Below are 19863 nucleotides of genomic sequence, written 5' to 3'. Positions count from 1 at the left end.
TGCTTGTTTTATTTCTGTGCTTTGTATATGTTATATTAAACATAAAAAAGTTTTTTTAAAAAGTGATCAGGTTTGACCAAGTCCTCTTAAAGCTTAAGTTGGTAATTTTAAATTGAGAAATTATCCTAAAATATGACAATAAATCTTTATATTTGTTAAACTCTTGGGGAAGAGAGTTTTATAGAGATGAAACACTAAGCATATGAATATTGCTCCCTATTCCTCCTGAAAATCCCTGTCCCAAAATGTTGCTCAGAAGGGAAATCAAAGATGTGTTTTAATTATACATGGTATCTGTCATGCTATATAGTCTTACACTGAAATATTTGCTATAACAGCTTGCAAAGAACTTTGCCACAATTTTCTATCAAATAAAAATCCTGGTAACAAAACTATTGGTGTACACTATTCTAATGAGAAAATTTATGATATACCATAGCTGTATTTCAGCATTCATGTAATAGGATCAAGGCAAATATCACAATATTTAAACATTTTTGAAGATTCAAAGATGAAGAAGGGAAATTATTTTTTGAAGTACATGAGTTACAAAACAAGTCTGAAATGGACGAAGAGATGTAAGGACCATGCAGTATTGCACAATTCGAAGATTAGCTATGAAAAGTTTCCAATGATTGCAAGGATGCAACTGTCTCTCCAGGGTACTGCAAGTTTCCATTGATCAATGTGTTTCTACTGCTGAGAAAATTCTCAATCACGGTGACAGAGAAATTTTTTTTAAAACAAACACCACATCCTTTAATTACTTAGCAATGAAAAACAAAACAAAATACAGCAAAACTACTAGGACATCAAACCCACCAAAGATAAACTAAACAATGATTTTGGATAGAAACTAAAAGTTCGACTGAATTAAAAGATTTACTGATGCATTACTCCGGAAAAAAAGAAAACACCACCACCAGGGACTTTAATAGAATTTTGTAAAGTTTATTGCCTGTTAGATGGTGTGTTAGTTTGGGTTCTTTGAGAAACACATGCAAGACACTGGGAAGACACTTGAGAAAGAAAAAGATGAGCAGGAGTAGAAAAAGGCAGGGAGAGTCCTCAGACCATGATGCAGATACCTGTGAGAGAAACCAAGAAAGGGGTATTTTAGTTATGCCACAGAACTGCAGTGAAGCTCTGAGATGTCTGAGGCAGGCCAATGCACAGCTGCTGAGCAAATTTTGCCCACTGGAAGAGTTGGAAAGAAATGACCTGTTTCTATTACTCCAACACTGTGCTAGATCACTGCCTGGGAGCAGTCTAGGAAGAACATGGTTTCAGCCTATATACCATAGCATATCTAGTGTAATGAGGAGGTGGTCAAGACTCAGGTGAGAAGCTTTTTGTTACCATTAATAAAAATATTCAAGAAGAATTCAAAATGAAAATAAATTTTGCAAACTAAGGTATTTTGATACCTCTAGGACATCATTCTAGTATTGTTGATTATGTGGGAAAAATCCAAGTGACCTCTATATCTCTGAATGCCACTATAATTATTACAGCCAAGGGTACTGACAACCTTGAAGGACTATTATATGATGTTGATGATGCAGTGTCTGAGAGTACTGAAGGGAAATGATCATGCTCCAGTGAAGATTAATTAAAAGACCTTAATAGCATAAAAGTACTTGGATTGACCAGCTGTACTACAAAATAAATACCGCGCTCATCAATAAATGAGGTATGAAAAAAAATGGTTTCATATTTTGTTGTTAAACTTCTAAACTTGTTATGAAGAGGGACATTTTGGATTTAGTATAGAGGCTGTATTTATAACAGTGGACAGTGAAAAGTTGAAGACTAGTTCCTTTCAAACAGTGAAAAATTACTCCAAGTAATTTATTAAACTTTATTATCAATGTGAAATGAAAGCATACATCCTTGATGCAAAACTTTAAAATAAATTTTAGATAAAAACAATTTTTCAAGAACATGTGGTCAAGACACAGGCATATGCATATGCTTAAATGGTGTAATCCCCAATATCAGCTGCCCTAAATAAATCCTATCTTCATGTCAACAGTTTTATAATGAAATATGTGAAGTAATCAATAAAGAAAGGCAGTAAAACCATGAACAAACTACCTCTGCCTTAGAAAAACCTCTGGAAAGGAGTAGGGTTGGACTTTTGCAGTGGACAAAAGATGACATCACCAGATGTAATGGGCCATAAATAAAAATGATTATACTGGCTATACCTATGGAAAATTCCTTGATATTGCAACCTGTCATATATCATGATAAAGCCTTGTTAGTACTGGATAATTATGCTTTCATAAATCCATATTGCTTTACAAGTTTTTGGTGGGCTCACTATAAAAGGAGAAAACACTTTTCAAATTGGCTTGAGTTACTAGAATATATGACAGCTATTGTGCTGGGTTTTGGCCATAACTCACATCAGTGTTATTTGATCTCACTTACAGGATAGGGAAAGATAAAAGGAGGAGTTAACAGTCTGAATTATGGGGCAGAAAAAATTTTAAGAGCTGTGGAGAAATCATCTTGACATTGTTTCCATGATAGGAAATGCCTGGAAAGGACTAGGAAAGTATCTCCTCCAAAGATAGAGTTGGTCTTGAGAAAATCCACTTAAAGAAGAGAATTCCAAGAAATTAAACTATACTCCAGTGTGTTATCTGGCAAGTGCTTTACATAAGGCCCATTGTCCAACTATACATAAGACTATAAAGAAGATTCCACAATGATTTGATATTAGTTCTGCTTGAGATCTAAAATTACAGAAAAAGCACTGAGAAGAGGTAGTGTAAAAGGAAAAGGGTAAAGATCTTGAGTTTCTTCTTATTTATATATTACATTATTATTTTGTGATAGCATACTGGTTTTGCTTCAATATTGCTCAGAATGAGGTTACATAATTATGACTTTGTAATAACCTGCTCTTTGAAAGTGTTATTTAAATATTAATTCCACTCCAAGTAGAAAGCTATCCATTTTTTTTCAATCTATGAATCTATATAGTTACCCACAAATCATTAGATTTTCTAAGAAAGTCTAAGTTAATAAAGACAGATGGCCAACTAAGTGAAATTGGCAGCAAATTTATCTAAATTTGAGAGATTTTAAAAACAATTTGTTATTGTCTTAGAATTCTCCAGTTTCTTTCCTTCCTATCCTAATTCTTTCCATTATGCATTGCTTTATATGCTTTGGCTCTCCTCATCCACATGTACTACATGTACTAAATGGCAAGTGTTCCTTTGTTGTCAATATGAAAGTGAATTTAATGATTAAAGTCAAGATCCATATAATTTTTCTATGATTATATAATTAATACATGCCACTTTCTTCCAAGCCAGAAGGCACTTAAAATCTAAAACAAAAGATATAACCATCCCTAATTTTTCTACCTGGAAATTACTGTTATTGTCCTTGTATTGATATACCACTAGAATATTTTCAGTATATGTGCACATAAAAATACATATTTATAAGCAGCTTTTCCACTTAATCTAATTTAAATATCTCCTATCAATATCATCGGCTGACTAGTGTTTCTTGTATGGCTGTGCTATAATTCCATCTACTAGTCTATTATGTTTAATATCATTGATTTTTATTAGTATTAAAAGTGCAATGGTGGCTCAGTGGCAGAATTCTCGCCTGCCATGCCAGAGACCCAGGTTCGATCTCTGGAGCCTGCCCATGCCAAAAATAAAAATAAAAAGTATAATGAACATGATATACATATACCTTTGGAACATATTTAAGTCTAATACTAGGATAAACCCCTAAAAGCGCAATGGATGCATCAACGGTTTCACACAATGTAAGGCTTCTTTGCATCATGCTAAATTGCTCGTCAACAACTTTGGATCATTTTAATTTGTCACAGCAATGTTTAAGAGGGAAAGATTGGTTATTATGTATAAGATCTGGAAATATTTCAAATGTGAGGCAAATCTATTTGCATTCAAGTTAGAATATTACTTGCTGAAATAAAAAACTCAATTCAGATTTCATATAGTTTTAAATAAATTAAGTAGATAAAAGTATTAGTAGTAAATTCTCTGTTTTACTTGTATTGTAGCACAGTAATTATTTAATATCATTTTCTTAAAGATGATCACAATAAGGAGACTGAAGAAGTAAAGCACTGTGAAGCAGAAAGAACACAGTATTTGGAGTTAGAAAATCTGTATTGAACAGGCAAATATGCATATTCCTTGAATCTTATTTTTTCATATGTAAATAAAAATAAAATATATTGAGGCCTTTTCCAGTTTTAAAATACTCCATACATGCTAGACTGCAAGCTCCATGGGCTAGTGACCACGACTCATTTTCTTGTATAAAATACTCATTATTATATGCTACATGGATAATATTAAATCTATTTTTCAATGATATGCTTGGTTGCTTATTAATCTTTCAGCTCCTTGATATTTTTTGAAAGTGAGGAGAAAAAAAAATTACTTGAGGTTTCATACAAAGTTTACTATTAGGGATATATTCAGTCAGCCAAGAAAACATTGATTTTCTATTTCTTGCATTCAACTAAAAGAGCGAGTTGAAGAGGGAGCTGACTTTTAACTCTCACTCATATAGACAGCTTTCCATTTTAGTTTATTTTATGACTTTTAATAAAACGTGAATTACTTAGTAGAAAGGCGAAATCATTCGTTCTTACTTTTAATGCCAATTATTCAAATAAACAAAATGAACTTTTAAAATTAATTCCTAAATTTAATGATTTTTAATACGGTTTTGACTAGAACAAACTAGGTTAGCAATCCTATAATTTAACAAACTTCTGAACAATCCTATAAAGGTTTTTTATTAAGAGCTCAAAGGAAATCTTTGTTAAGACATAAATTTACTGCATTGTATTTTAGTCCAACCCCTATTGTTAGCACAGACAAAAAACAACATCCATGCTTATAAGGCAAAATTGTATAACAGCTCTATATACTAAAATACTATTAATAATGCAGTTTCTAAGAATTAAAATATCAGATGGCTGACTCTGCTTTCATAATGCATATTAAGATGTTCTTATAACATGACTATGTCACTGAAGAAAGTCCACCAATATGCACTGAGCTGGAAATTTAATCCAAAGAGCAAAGATTCATTTTTATGAGACATGCAGAGGTGAATTTTCAATCCATAAACTGTTTCAATCATTCAGTGAAGATTATTGTTGTTGACAAATCACTAGAACTTTTTTTTGCTTGAGTAAAGCATTTCTTACCATTAGATTGGCTATGGAGTGCAAGAGGTTCAATAACTCTGCCAATGACATGGCAAAAACTTCACTAGCACGATCAGTCCATAGAACAAAGGAAGCCTTGATTACACTTCAACACGAAATTTAATGCACTTCTAGACAGTATATCAAAAGAGTTTTTCTACACCCTCATTACCTGACTAGACACAGATCATCACTGCTGGGCTTGTTATCTCTTTCTAGAAGCAAATTTATCACAACCTTTGTGACATAGCTGCATGTTCCTTTTTTCCCCAGGGGTGGAGTGTTGTAAAAGGAAGCCATGGCATCTTGTTTTTCCATTTCGTTTGGCCCATTCCCATCTTTTTGAAATTCATGAAACACTTCTTTCACCAAATTTGTCTAGATCTACTTTGTCCTGAAATTCTAACTCATGGTTTCTTTCTAGTACAATGGATACAACCATTTATTGCTCCACAGTGATCTATCTATACTTTGGATGGTCAATATTTCCCAACATATCTTCAAAAAGGAGAGAGAATTTATTGTATACATTGTCATATATGACAGGGCTGGTTGCTGTGGCAAACTGCTTTATAGCTACAATGATAACCATTGAGCATGTGCTCCAGGATCTGCCACACAGAACCCAGGGGGAGTTCAATCCAAAGACCCATCAATCTAACTCCTGATCATCCAACTTCTTCCATTCTGTTGAGGCTGGAGAATATCCAACAAAAGTTTTTAACTTGAGTAGGTGACAGCTGATATAAGTATGGCTGGCTTGTCTCCACTGTGGATCTGTAGCGCATAGTCCATGGCACAGATGATCGCCCAATTCATATTTTTGGCATGCCCTGAATAACTCAGGATTATTAGAGAGGATCCAGCCAATATGGATGACCAGTTCTTGCTGGATGACTGCTTCCCTCTCATCATAGATATCACACTTTAGATGATGTTCTTAATCACTCTTGGAGATAAAGGATTAGTGATAACTTCTTCTTTATGCCCAAAGGCATTCAAAGTTACCTGTTTGCCCTGCACTAATACATCAGTAATGGATGGAGCCAAGTTGTCCACTATTGTGCTGGTTTGAATCAGCGGTGTACCCCAGAAAAGCCATGTCCTTTAACCCTCATTCAGTACTGCTGGGTGGGAGCTTTTGATTATCCACGGAAATGCAACCCACCCAAGTATGGGTAGTAACTTTTGATTAGATTCAAGTTGGGGTTGCTGACTGGAGACCTTTAAGAGGGAACCATTTTGGAAAAAGCTTTCAAGCTACAATAGCCCACACAGCCAGTGACCTTTGGAGAAGAAGAAGGAAAACATCCCTGGGAGAGATTCATGAAACAAGAAGACTAGAGAGAAAACTAGCAGATGTCACCACATTCACCATGTGCCTTTGCAGTTGAAAAAGAAACCCTGAATATCATCAGCCTTCTTGAACCAAGGTATTTTTTTTCTGGATGCCTTATATTGGACATTCTATAGCCTTGCTTTAATTTGGACACTTTCATGGCCTTAGAACATGTAAACTTGCAACTTAATAAATTTCCCTTTTTAAAAGGTGCATCACATTCCGGCAGCTTGCAAACTAGAACAACTATTTTATTTAAAAGACATGCTGCATGGTGCACAACTGACCAAAGCTTTTTGCTGTCAGCTTTTCTATAACCTTTCTCAGTGTGGTAAGAAATGGCAGCTTCCTTTGTGATGAAACTGGGGCCTTGAGCAATATACCCAGCAGGATGGCTTCGCTAGCTACACAACCGCATTCAGTTTTTGAAGAATTTCATGACTTTGTTTTTCCAGTCAGTAATGGCAATATCTGGTTGCTGTTCCAGTTCAGGAGCATTGGGGTTGCTGCTTTGTCTTTGGACTTCTGAATGTTTGGGAAGTTCTAGTTCCTCAAAACTCTTAAATTCTGGAGTTCTTCTGTATCACTGATTCTTAGGAAATCACGTTATACTATGGCTCCTTAGTGTCTGAAGGCAAGCAACATGAACTTTGACTCCTCCAAACATTCCTTTTCAAAGGCTGCCAGCATATCTAATATGGGGCTGAATCGGCTACCTCTTATATTGTTTTTCTGTATGAGAACAAGGAAAAGTGGATGTCCATGCATTTTTCAGTATTACTTAATGAGTTACAGCTCATTCTTTATGTCATTTATCAGCAGTAAAATACCTTGAAACATGTAGAAATCACTGCGTTAGTTTGCAAGCTGCTGGAACTGGAACAGCTTTTAAAGAGGAGAATTTAATAAGTTACAAGTTTATAGTTCTAAGCCTATAAAATTGTCCAAATGAAGGCCAAGGAAAATAAACCTCAATTTAAGGAGGGCCAGAGGGTCAGGAAACCTTCTGTCCACTGGGTAGTTATGTGGCTGGCATCTGCTGGTTCCTGGCTCCTGTGATCTGTTGCTTTCAGCCTCTGTTTCTGTGGGAATTCCTCACTTTGCTTCTCCAGGGCTGGCTTGTATCTTGCGGCTTCCTTTGGCTCTTTCCAGATTATGGCTTGCTTAACGTCACATGGTGATGCTGCTGGGCTCCAAGCATCTCCAAACATCTGTGTCTCTGTTCTCCAAGTGTTGGCATCTGTGTCAACTCTGCTATGAAGTTCTGTCAGCTCTGACTGACATTTCTCTCTATATCGGCTCTGTGGTTTCTGTCATTTCTGGCTCTCTAAAAAATGTTTCCTCTTTTAAAGAATTCCAATAAACTAATCGGGACCCACCATCTAATCAAAAGATCATTCCCACAATTGGGTGTGTCACATCTCTATGGAGATAAAATAATCAAAAGATTCCAACTTACAGTATTGAGTCAAGATTAAAAGAAACAGCTGCCCTCACAAGATTAAGTCAGGATTAAAACATGGCTTCTCTGGGGTACATGATATTTTCAAACCAGCACAATCACTTAGGTAGAATATGATAGGATGATAAACCAGTCTTTCCTAAAATGCAATAAATCTTTGATGTATCTAGGCAGCCAATGGGCCTATCTGGTCTTCCACAGAATCCTAACTTTTCATTGATACTCCAATGGAAATAAACTTTCACAAGTTCTTGCTGAGGACACATCTGAATAGGTTGCACCTGTTTGGGAGTTTGAGTTTGAATACCATATGTGTTGAGAAAAACTTGAAGGTGTTGGCTTTCTGCTGTAAGTACTACATGAACCACCAAATTATTTCCTCGGTGGGCCTTGATGTTAATATTACACTGATTCTGTAGCTAGACATAGCGCTGGAGAGGATCCATGCCTTTAGAACTGATTAATTCATCGGCCAGGAATTTTACAATGACATAAAGAGCTTGTCCCCAAAGAAATAATTTTCTGTCATGGCCATAATTATTAGGAAATTTCTTTTGACTACCAAGGTTTCTTTTTCATATTCTACAAAGTCAGTTGGCACATAGTAATGCTTTGGTATAATAGGACATCCTTCTGTAGTGTGATGAAGTAATGAAGTCAGAAGATCCTGCTATTCCTTTACTTGTTTGGGATTACCTCTAAAAATACCATCAATCACTATGTAAAGGCAAAATACAGGAAATTCACGTTCAAACCCATCAAGCAACTTAATTTAACCTGGTTTGTAGCAGCATCTATTGGGATCTTCCAATGATGTTCTATATCCATCTCTCAAGAAACGCTTAAATCCATATCTTCCTTTTAATTTTCTAAATACTTTATCAAGTGTCTTGCTAAACATCATCTACTGCAAATGCAGGATAACTGATGCAGGGGAGCAGGACAGCATCTGTGTTGTGATATCTTCATTCTCTACATAGCAGTGAGCACAACGTTTGCCTATTGTGATTGTGAGCATCTATATCCACAAATGTAACTGACAACAGCTCTGGTTGCCAAAGACATTGAATCCATTAATTTCTTCTAGAGCTGCTTTTGCTAAGCCAACTGAGTTTGAATGTACTTCCGTGCTACCATTATTATATCTCCTTCCTCGTTCCCAGACACCAAAGTCAGGCATACGGTAAACCCTTTCTACACCAAATACAAGCCTTTGAACGAAGAGACCTCCTCAGCGCTGTTAATAATGTGAAGTTCTGAGGAAATCATTTTCACAAGATAAAGGAGATGGAATGATACTGTGTTTATCTGAAAATGACAAAATTCCTCATTGGAGAGGACTTCATCTCCCGTGTGCACATTGAATATAAAGTGAGGACATGTTGTTGGACATAGATTGTGCTTAAATTGCTCAACCAGCCTGATACCAGCAGTAGAAAATTTCTCTCATACAATTTATAGCCCAGTGCTCTAGCTCATGGGTCCTTTCCTTGTCTTCATCAATGCACATGTATGCAAGAGCCAAATCCCATACTCCAGCATCATGGCAAAGACTGTCCTGGATCTTGGTATTCTGATCATCACCACATATATTACTGGAAAAGAGACCTGGGGTTGGACTGTGATACAGCAACAATGTTGACTTGACAATTCTGTAATAATGATCCAATTTATCCCCCAGAGTTCCATTATTAGTTCTTTGAAAATCAATGTTTAAGAAGCTCATAAACTGAGTCAGACCATAAGAAAGTGGGTGGAGCGCAGATGACTGCATACTTGAGCTGGCCATTTCATATTGTTCACTACAATCATAAGCGTTCCAGGCTAAACTAAGAATGAAAATATCTGATTTTTGCAGCGGAACACACATAAAGAGGTCACATTTTCTTCTCCAGGTAGGTGGCTGCTGCCTGAATTCTATGGGAAAAATCAGGGCGAAGTTTGGATAACCATCGGCTCTGAGGAGGGAGCACAGAGAGGGTAGAGTTGACTCCGCCACCTACATTCTAAAGGTGGAAGGAAGACATTAGAAGCAAGCACGGTGCCATCGCCTGTTTTCTGAAGGAAACACTGGGCAGGGCAAGGTACAGGCTCACTATCAGCACCCTTACCTGCCTCGTGCCCCAGGCGATGGAAGAGAAGTACCATCCAGAGTCAGCCAAACAAGCGCTTGGGCCGGGCTCTTCCTTCCAGGACCTTCCGGCTCACTTCGGTGGGAGAGACTTGGCACCCCAACCACTGCAATCACCACATCCTCCGCCCTGTGGCCGCCTGTGAGCCCCGGCCCGCAGGCGCTGCCGTGGGAGGGGGGGGCACGTCGGGGTGCACGCCACGATGGGGACGCACATCCGGGAGGCATGCCACCGGAAGTGAAGGCCGCCGCCACCGGAAGTGAACGCCCAAGGATCGTCCACCTGGCTCCGTGGCCCTGAGCTTCAGAGGCACAGCGTAGGGGGAGAGGAAGAAGAGGACCAGTAGGGGCCAGTAGGGGCCTGCAGGGCTCAACAAAAGGAAGTTTGTGAAGATTTGCCATCTATAATTAAGAGGCATGGCTGCCCTGTTTTAAAATGATTACCACGACTATAATCCAATTAAAAATAATGTGGTTAAAATAACATGATTAAAATGTTCAGACCATTCTACAGGATAACAAATGAATATGAAGGGCTCTCACAAACATCAAAAGTAACTATTTTAGCCATTTCTATTTTGTTTAGCCAACTCCATTTCTTGTCACATTATCTATTAATTCCCTGATATAAAAGATGAGACACATGGTACATTTACACCTTTCCCCAACACACACAGCTATTCAAATTATTACTGGTTATATCACTGGTTTTAGTTGTTCTTTTGGCATTTTATCAAAATAAACATTTCATGAATTTAAAGTATCTATTTACTATCTTCTGGAGAGTGTTAGAAACTCATTTACGTTTCTTTTTACCTCACTATCCTGCTTTCCAATTTTGTTTAATTTTACCTTTCCAATTTTATTCTGCCATCAAGATTATCCTTCTTCCATAGAAAGACTTGCACTAGGACATATGGCCACACCGATAAGCCCACATCTTCTACTGTACCCAATGCACACCCTATGACTGCACATGGAGTTAAATGGAAACATGGCATATGGAATGCAGGGAAATGGTGAGGTCTGATTCGATGGTGGGGCACTTAAATAGCCATGTAACATTTTTATGCACTCTCTATACCCCTTTCTGTTAGCTGGAAAATGAACATGACTAGAACATACATGGAATGTCAGATCCACAAAATAAAAGACATCTGAGTCTAAATTATCCTGTGATATAGAGCTAAGCAGAAATCTGGAACTTTTCCCAGTCAACTATTTTGTGCACAGAGGATATAAACGTCTTTGTTCTTTAAATCTTAAAACATCTTACCCTATTCTAACAAACTTCAGTATTTTACCTATTAGTTGATTCTAAAAGTGCAAAACCACTTTGCAATATCTTTAAAGGCATATGGTATTATAATTTATTTCCTAACAAAATAGTTTGATTTGTATCTCGGGGGAGGAATTATAATGTTGGTTAATCTTGTGCGCATTAAAGGAGAATAGTCTAAGAATCAAATAGATTCCATTTTATATGCAATTAGCGCATCAAGCCACACCATATTTTAGTTGGCATAGTATGCTGACCATGATATTCTTACACAGATTTCTTCTCTTTTCAGAATTCCCTCACTGCATGTCTTCATTCCTGCTAACAGAAGAGTCAGTCGTTATCATATCTATAAGAACCTATAGGATCTGTATCAAAGGTTTTGTGATCAAATGCCATTTCTTCTTTTTATTTTTAACTTTTTTTATTGTATAGTATAACATATATACAAAGCAAAGAAATAAAAAAGCACTAGTTTTCAAAGCACACTTCAAAAAGTGGTTACAGGACAGATCCCAGAGTTTGTCGTGGGCTACCATACAATCCTCTCATATTTTTCCTCTAGTGCTCCAGAATATAGGCAACTAGAGGGCTTAAGTACTTTTTTAGCATCACAATTGACATTTTTTCCTTCTTTTTTTGTGAACAATAACATATATGCAAAAAAGCTATAAATTTCAAAGCACAGCATCACAATTAGTTGTAGAACATATTTCAGAGTTTGACTTGGGTTACAATTTCACAATTTTAGGTTTTTACTTCTGCTCTAAAATACTGGACACTAAAAGAGATATCAACTTAATGATTCAGCACTCACATTCATGTTAAGTCCTATCTTCTATGTATAATTCCACCATCACCTTTGATCTTTCCATACCTCTCATTGGGGATGTTTGGGCTATGGAAATTCTTTTTTTTTTTTTCTTTTTAACCTGGGCAGGCACTGGGAATCGAACCCAGGTCCTCTGGCATGGCAGACGAGAACTCTGCCGGCTGAGCCACTGTGGCCCGCCCTGGGCTATGGAAATTCTAAATTTTTAATATTGGAAGGGTCTGTCACTAATATGGGATATGGGGATGGAACTCTCTGATGTTCTGGAGAGGCTGGGCTAAGTTTCAGGACTTATCTGGACCAGGGACCCATCTGGAGGTTGTAGGTTTCTGCAAAGTTACTCTAGTGCCTGGAACCCTTGTGGAATCTTATATATTGCCCTAGGTGTTCTTTAGGATAGGCTGGAATGGTCCTGGTTGGGGGTTGCAGGTTATGATAGGTAGCAAGGTCTAACTGAAGCTTGTGTAAGAACAACCTCCAGAGTGGCCTCCCAACTCTATTTGAACTCTCTCTGCCCCTGATACTTTTTAAATTACATTTCTTTTCCCCCTTTTGGTCAGGATGGAATTCTTGATCCCACAGTGCCAGGTCTGGATTCATCCCTAGGAGTCCTTTACCACGTCGCCAGGGAGACTTTCACCCCTCGATGTCATGTCCCACATAAGGGGAAGGTCAATGATTTCACTTGCAGAGTTGGGCTTAGAGAGACTGAGGCCACATCTGAGCAACAAAAGAGGTCCTCCAGAAGTAACTCTTAGGCATCCCTATAGGTAGTCTAAGCTTCTCCGCTACCTACATATGCTTCACAAGAGTAAGCCTCATGATTGAGGGCATGGCCTATTGATTTGGGTATCCCTAAAGTTTCACACAGTATCAGGGTATTCCCTGATGGTAAGGTTTAAGAGTTCCATAGTCATTCATCCATTTCTCAAGGGACTTTGTCAATACTTTTTGATTATGTGTTTAATATACTCTAAGATGTTTCCAGGCATTACAATAATCCATACAGGATTAAAGGACCTCTTTCTTATTCTGTGCTCCCTTGTTAAGTTCAGACAGGGAGACTGATTATAGAGTGTTCAGTTGTTCAAATGAGCGATACAGATAGGCTGAATTAGATTATGCGCTACAGAAAATTTCAGTTCCAGCCCAAATAAACCTTTCTTCCATTGGTCTTAAAGAGTATGTGTGGTTCTAAAATATACACACAGTCTTCCTTATCCCTGTGCTCTGAATTACTTTAACCCCATCCTATTTGGCTTCATTCTTACCTCTAAGTATCAGGTTATATATATAAAACAGCTTCTCAAAATCCAGAAATAGTAATCACCACTCCGGACTTAATGTGTCTGCTCTAAAAGCTTACAATCTAGTTCCCTGTTTTCTTATAAGCATTTTCTAAAGATGACCATGCCATTCTTGTTCTTTTGTTTCTGGCTTATTTTGTCTCACCAAATGTCCCACAGGTTCATTCACATCGTTGCATGCCTCATGACTTTGTTCCTTTTGGTAGCAGCACAACTCTCGTTCATAACTATACACCATCGTTCACCAATCTACTTCTCCGTCAGTGCATCCTTCAGCCACAAATGCCATTTCTTTTTAACAATACATCTCCTAGATCATCTAGATTCCTATTGTAGTTTGAACTTTTTATTTATTAGGTCTACAGCATATTTACTATTCTAGGATTTCTTTTATGTTTCTTGGATCCTCTGATTGATTCTTTTAAAACAATCCTTATTTGTTTTCCTCAAGTTCATATGAAAGTAAACTTTGAGATCAGATACTTGAGATGTGAACTCACTGAATCTTCACAGGTACAAAAATATCTTTATTTTGCTGACGGCTCGCCTGGATATATAATTCATTGTAATTTAAAAATCAATTTTCCCCAGGACCTTTTAACATTAATCCATGTCTTCTGACTTTTGTTTCTTGCTGAGGCATATTTAAGTCTCAGTCTTTTGCAGGAGTCACTTTTTCAATTGGTTGTTTTGTTTGGTTAGTTTTTCATCTTTTCCTTCTGTAGAAGTTTTTCAGTTTATCTACACAATTCTGATATTAACTTGGACATTTTTAGCTGTGGGCCTTGGCTGTATCAAGTAATGATTAAATAAATGGACACTACCAGCACCTAACTTCTTGGATTCAAATCCCATGATTGCCATTTACAAGCGCAATGATTTTTAGCAAATATTTTAAACTCTTTATGTCTCATTTTCCTCCTGAGCATCTATTTCATAGAGTTGTTGAAAGAATGAAATGTAAGCTATTCAGAACAACACCTTTCTCATAGAGAACAGTTTAAGACACTTCATTATTAGCTGTCCTTCGCTATTGGAACACTCTATAATCAGTCTCCCTGTCTGAACTTAACAATCAAATACATTTTAAAATGTTGAGATATTTGTTTTATTTCTTCACTCCACTTGACACAAGCTATCTACTTTCTAAGCTAAAAAAATAACTTTTCTTAACAAGAGAATAACCCTCTATTATTTATCATTTTTTGTTGTTTTGTTCTGGGTTTGATCTTTTTTTTTTTGTCCTCTACTTTTTCTCTTCTTTTTTTCTCTGCATCTGGGATGTTTAATAAATGAATTTTGGACCCTCTGTCACTACATTATTTTGTTCTGTTTTAAATAAATCCCTTGTTTATATTCCAGATTATTGAGCTCTTTTACAGCCATATATATTTTCTTAAAATTTTCTTTTATGTTGGTATCATAATTTTAATTTCTGAGAAGTATTAACATCTGATTGTTCCTGTTTCATCATAGACTTGTCTTGTTTTATTCTCTTAAATCTCACCCATAATAATAATTAGAAGTATTTGTACTCCCTCCCCAACAGTCATGTCTATTATCTGTTTGTTCTAGTTTCAGGTGTTTAATTTATTATCTTGATCCATCTCTTTCAGTCTGCTTACTTTGCTTAAATACTTGGTGATTCTTTCCTTTTCCTTGTTCTTTAAGGGAAGATACAGAGTTTGAGTTATTTGTAATCCTTAATGCTTAGCACAATACCTGGCACAAATTAGAAGGCATTTAAAAATATGTGATTGACTAACTGAATTAATTAATGGATTAAAAAATTAATACTAAAATCTTACTATGCCTAAACAGTCAAATGTTGTTTTCTCTGCCTTAGAAAAATCTCCACAAATCTAACCTTTATCCCACTTTATCCCACAGGGAGGCTTATCTCCCAGACCATATATGAGTTTCATTTATTCAACAGTATTTATTCAGTGACTAATCTGTCCTTTGTTATGTGCCCTGGGGATGAAAAATTATAAGAAACAGAACGGGAATCATTACCATCTTGAAGCAACTTCATTGGGGATGGAACAAGGGAAGACAAATATTGGACAAGTAAATAAGAAAATTACATTTTAAAGGGTGAGAAATGATGAGGGTCAGAGGGAGTATGTGGTGGAAAGTGAATTAAATAGTAATCAGGAAATGCCTGTCCAAAGAAGTAACATTTGAGCAAAGATGAAAGAACCCCATGGAAGTCTTAGATCATCCACTCCAAGCTGGAATAAAGGTACAACAGTACCTGATAGGAATGAGTAAGAAAGCAGGCCAGTGTGAATGTGCACAGTTTGCTTCTATGATAATATTCTTTTTTACCATTGTTTTTAAGAATTTGTCGGTTTACCTTCCTTTTTAAGTTTTCACTTGGGTTTTATGTAAGCCTACTTTAAACTTTTTGAGAACTTGTATCTTGTGCAATCCTTTTTGTTCGTAAGTAGTACAGTATGAAACATACACTGGTGGTGCCAAATATTGTTTGAAATAATAAATAAAAGTGCTAATTGATCACCTGACTAAAATTAAGTAAATTGTAGTCACATCAACAGTCTGGGTTATCCAAAATATAGATCATTTTTATACCAAGAAAAATGCATTTGGCAAGGATTCCAAAACTGTGATTCATTTGTCATACCATGTAACTGGAGGAGGAAAAGATATGCACTCCAAATTACTGATAAGAATATTGAAAGATGTTTGAAGTATTTGAAACACTTGCAAGCATGAGTGAGAAAAGCGTTAAATCACCTTCCCAGTGTGACTCATCCTTACACTGAAATTCCCTCTCACTTGCTGATGCTATTTCTTCCTGTTTTCACTGCTTGATTTACTGTTTGACATTTGGGAATTATTTGAGTGCTTATGTTTGGAATTTCAGTTGCAACAAATTTTGCTCATTGCAGAACCCAAATACATGAATTTGTTAATGAAATTGGGGATGTGCAAATATTTTTGCCGTCCTTATTTGACAAACACCTATCTCAACAGAAAGTGGGGAAAGTATATACCAGGAACCTTTAGTGAAAACATTTTTTTTTTCAGATAAAAAACTGAGGTTATTATGTATTCAGTGATTTGATCACGACCTTCAAATCAGGGAATGAAAACGAACAATCTCTCACATAGTGATCACTTTTATTTAAAGCATTTCACAACATACAAAAGAATAGGTAAAGCATGAAAAACACAAAGGAATAAACATATATGAACACTTTTGCTCCCACCACTCACCTCAAAACTGTAATATCCTGTCCCCTACTGCAGGATCTTGTATATCGCATCACTGTCTTATCTCCCAAGGATGTGCTCTTTTTTTAGTTTCCCAGCTGCTAAAACTAATACCATACAAGTGGTTGCCTTAACAACAGAACTTATTGGCTCACAGTTTGAGAGGCTAGAAATGCTTCCCTTTCTGGCTGGCCAGCAAACTTTGGGGTTCCTTGGCTTTTCTGTCATATGGCAATGCCCATAGCAGGGTCTTTCCTTTCTTTTCTGGGTTCCATTGACTTTTGGCGTCTGGCTGCTCCCCATGGCTTTTCTCTCTCTATCTGATTTTCACTTAATTTATAGAGGACCCCAGTAATCTGGATTAAAGTCCAAACTGATTCAGTTGGGCCACACCTTAACTGAACCAACACCTTGAAGAAATTATTTATAACTGGGCCATATACACCAGAATGCAGACCAAACAAGAACATGTCAAAACTGGGGTATACAATTCAATCCCAGCAGTTCCTAAACAGTATATATTTTTTACTTTTGTATGGTTTTGAATTTCTTTAAATGATGTTGTATTTTGATTTATGATCCTGCAAATTGTTTTTTAGCACCAATGTAGTTTTAATCCATTCACTTTCAATGGTGTATAATTTTAACCGTTACTTGCTAATCTGTTGGATATAGATATTTGGATTATCATGGAGGTTGAAACATGTCCCCCAAAAAGACATCTAGTCCTTATTCCTGGTCCTGTCAATGTGGATTCATTTATAAATGGAATCTTTTTGAAGATCCTTTTGGGATAAAGCCAAATTGAATCAGGGTGGGCCTTAATCCTATACACCTCAAGTTATTATAAGCCACAGGAAATTTGACATGGAAGTAGAAGCCCCAAGAGAAGATAGAGTCATATTGCCACATGACAGAGTCAGAGACTGATTGCCAACCAGCCACCACCAGAACACTACAAGCTTCAGAGAAAGCATGGCCTGACCCTACCTTGATTTAGCCTTCTAGCCCTAAACTGTGGGCCAATAAATTCCTCATTAAAGTCAATAATTTTGTGGTATTTTATTGAAAAACTAAGGCAATTTCAACACTGAACTCTTAAAAGCAATGCTCTTAGAAACACATTTGTGTATGTTTTCCCGGTTCAGATGTGCAAGAGTTTGTCTGGAAAACTACCTAGGTAGAATTGTTAAAATCCAGTGTAGGTACATTTTATTTTACAAGAAACACCGACTGTCATAAATTTCCCCTCCCAAAATATAGTTGTACCCACTTACATTCAACAATACATATAATTCTTCAGACCAATTATTAACATTAGCTATTATCAATTAGTTATTATTATGGTTTAGTGATCTGATGTATATACACCCTTATCCAATGTACCTTTAATTGGCTTAACACAGTACAAATAAAGCTGAGCACATTTGCACATGTTTATTGACAATGCACATTGCCTATTCTGAGAAATGCTGGTTTATAATTTTTGCTCTGTTTTCTATTACATTGTTTATTATTTTCTTATTCATATATAGGAGTTTTTTGTATATCCAGGACACTGATCATTTGCCAGTTATAGTTTCTTACCAATACCTCCTTCCATTATATGTTTTGCTTTTCATTTTCTGTATGATGCCTTAATGTTAATAAAAGCTCTTTATCTAATATAATGAAATATGTACTTTTTCCCTTTATGGCATACATTATTTTCTTTCTTACTTAAGAAATTCTCTCCTAGCCTAAGGTCACAAATATATTCTATTCTATTATTTAATGGAAATTTTAGATTTTTCCCTCCTCTTTTGTATCTTTTATGCACTGAAATGGGTTTTATTTGTGTCTGTGTAATCAGAATCCAATGTTTTATTTTTCTGTAGAGACCCAATTGGCCAGGACAATTTATTTATTTTTCTTTCTGTCCCTACTGCTACCTTATCACACCTCTATAATATAGTCTGTTCCCATAGGTGCATGAGTCTGTTTCTTGGTTATCAATTTCATTATTTTAATTATCTATTCCTCTGCTAATTTCAATTAATCACCTCAATTGTTTAAACTTTATATTTAAAACAGCATTAATATCTCAGCAGGACATTCTTCACAAATTGTTCTCTTTCATCAGAGAATTTGCCATTCTTGACATTTTCAATTTTTGTGAAATTTTTAGAAGCAGTTTGTCATTTCCTTGAACTGAAATTTTTATAAGAATATAATTGAATCCATAAAATATTTTTTGAAAATTGATTTTTTTTAATATTAGCTCTTCCTAGACATAAACATGAAATATAGCTCCATTTATTCATCTCAGATTTAACATTTTCCACAGTTTTATAATTTTCTCAATTATGATTTCACATGTATTTTGTTAGATTGATTTTTAGTTATAGTATATTTTTGTTGTATTTTGTAGGGATGTTGCTTTTCTTTTTAATTACATTTTCTAGTTAGTTTTGGTATGCAGAATTGTTACATTTTTTCTGTAGTGCCTTAGATATAGCAATCTGATTACTTCAATTATTAAATCTCTAATTTGTCTATAATGTCTTCTGCTTCATAAATAAATAATTAGCATCCATAAACTATGCTAACTTTGCTCTTTCCATTCCAATCCTGATATTTTTTTTTTTAACTAAGACCTCCACTACTGTGTTCAATAAAAAAGCAACAGTGAACATCCTTGTTGTTTTCCATATTTTTCAGGGAAAGACTGCACTTTTTGTCGCTGAAAATGATGATTGTTATACTATTGTATTAAATACTTTTATTCTGGATGACGACAGTTAATTATTTAGCTGGTTTACAAAGAATTTTTATTCATGAAAGTATACTGAGTTTTCCTGAATGCTTTTAATGCTTTTTGCCACATGATTCTGTTATATAAATTGCACTAAGTACATTTTAAGAGTTAAAACACCCTTGCAATCCTGTGATAAATGTCACTAGGTTATGATAGAGAGTGCATATTTTATATCTCACAATCTTTTGATTGTTCTTATTTTTTACTCTACTGGTTTGTACGCTGTTATCTTTCAATATTCTTGAATAG

The 19863-nt window shown here is 35.9% G+C and overlaps 1 protein-coding gene and 1 pseudogene across 9 annotated transcripts in view; both read right to left on the bottom strand.

Annotated features, from left to right (window-relative positions):
• The window catches only part of DGKB (diacylglycerol kinase beta), an 802099-nt gene that overhangs the window by 574991 nt on the left and 207245 nt on the right, over nt 1-19863 (bottom strand). For 2 of the 9 annotated variants that reach the window (XM_077122505.1, XM_077122483.1), the window contains exon 1: nt 10140-10380. The exons of the other annotated variants lie outside the window; for them this stretch is intronic. Coding sequence is in view for 1 of the 2 variants with exons in the window: in XM_077122483.1 (XP_076978598.1) it covers nt 10140-10176 (37 nt within the window). In the remaining variant the exon portion in view is untranslated. Of the gene's footprint in view, nt 1-10139; nt 10381-19863 lie in introns of those variants that run through there. 9 annotated transcript variants of the gene reach the window in all.
• Nucleotides 4941-10126, bottom strand: LOC143651720 (phosphorylase b kinase regulatory subunit beta-like; annotated as a pseudogene).

This window comes from Tamandua tetradactyla, chromosome 1, assembly GCF_023851605.1.
Source record: "Tamandua tetradactyla isolate mTamTet1 chromosome 1, mTamTet1.pri, whole genome shotgun sequence".
In the NCBI taxonomy this organism is placed as follows: domain Eukaryota; kingdom Metazoa; phylum Chordata; class Mammalia; order Pilosa; family Myrmecophagidae; genus Tamandua; species Tamandua tetradactyla.
Note: the sequence above shows the minus strand (reverse complement) of the source record. Positions and strands in the feature narration are given on the sequence as shown.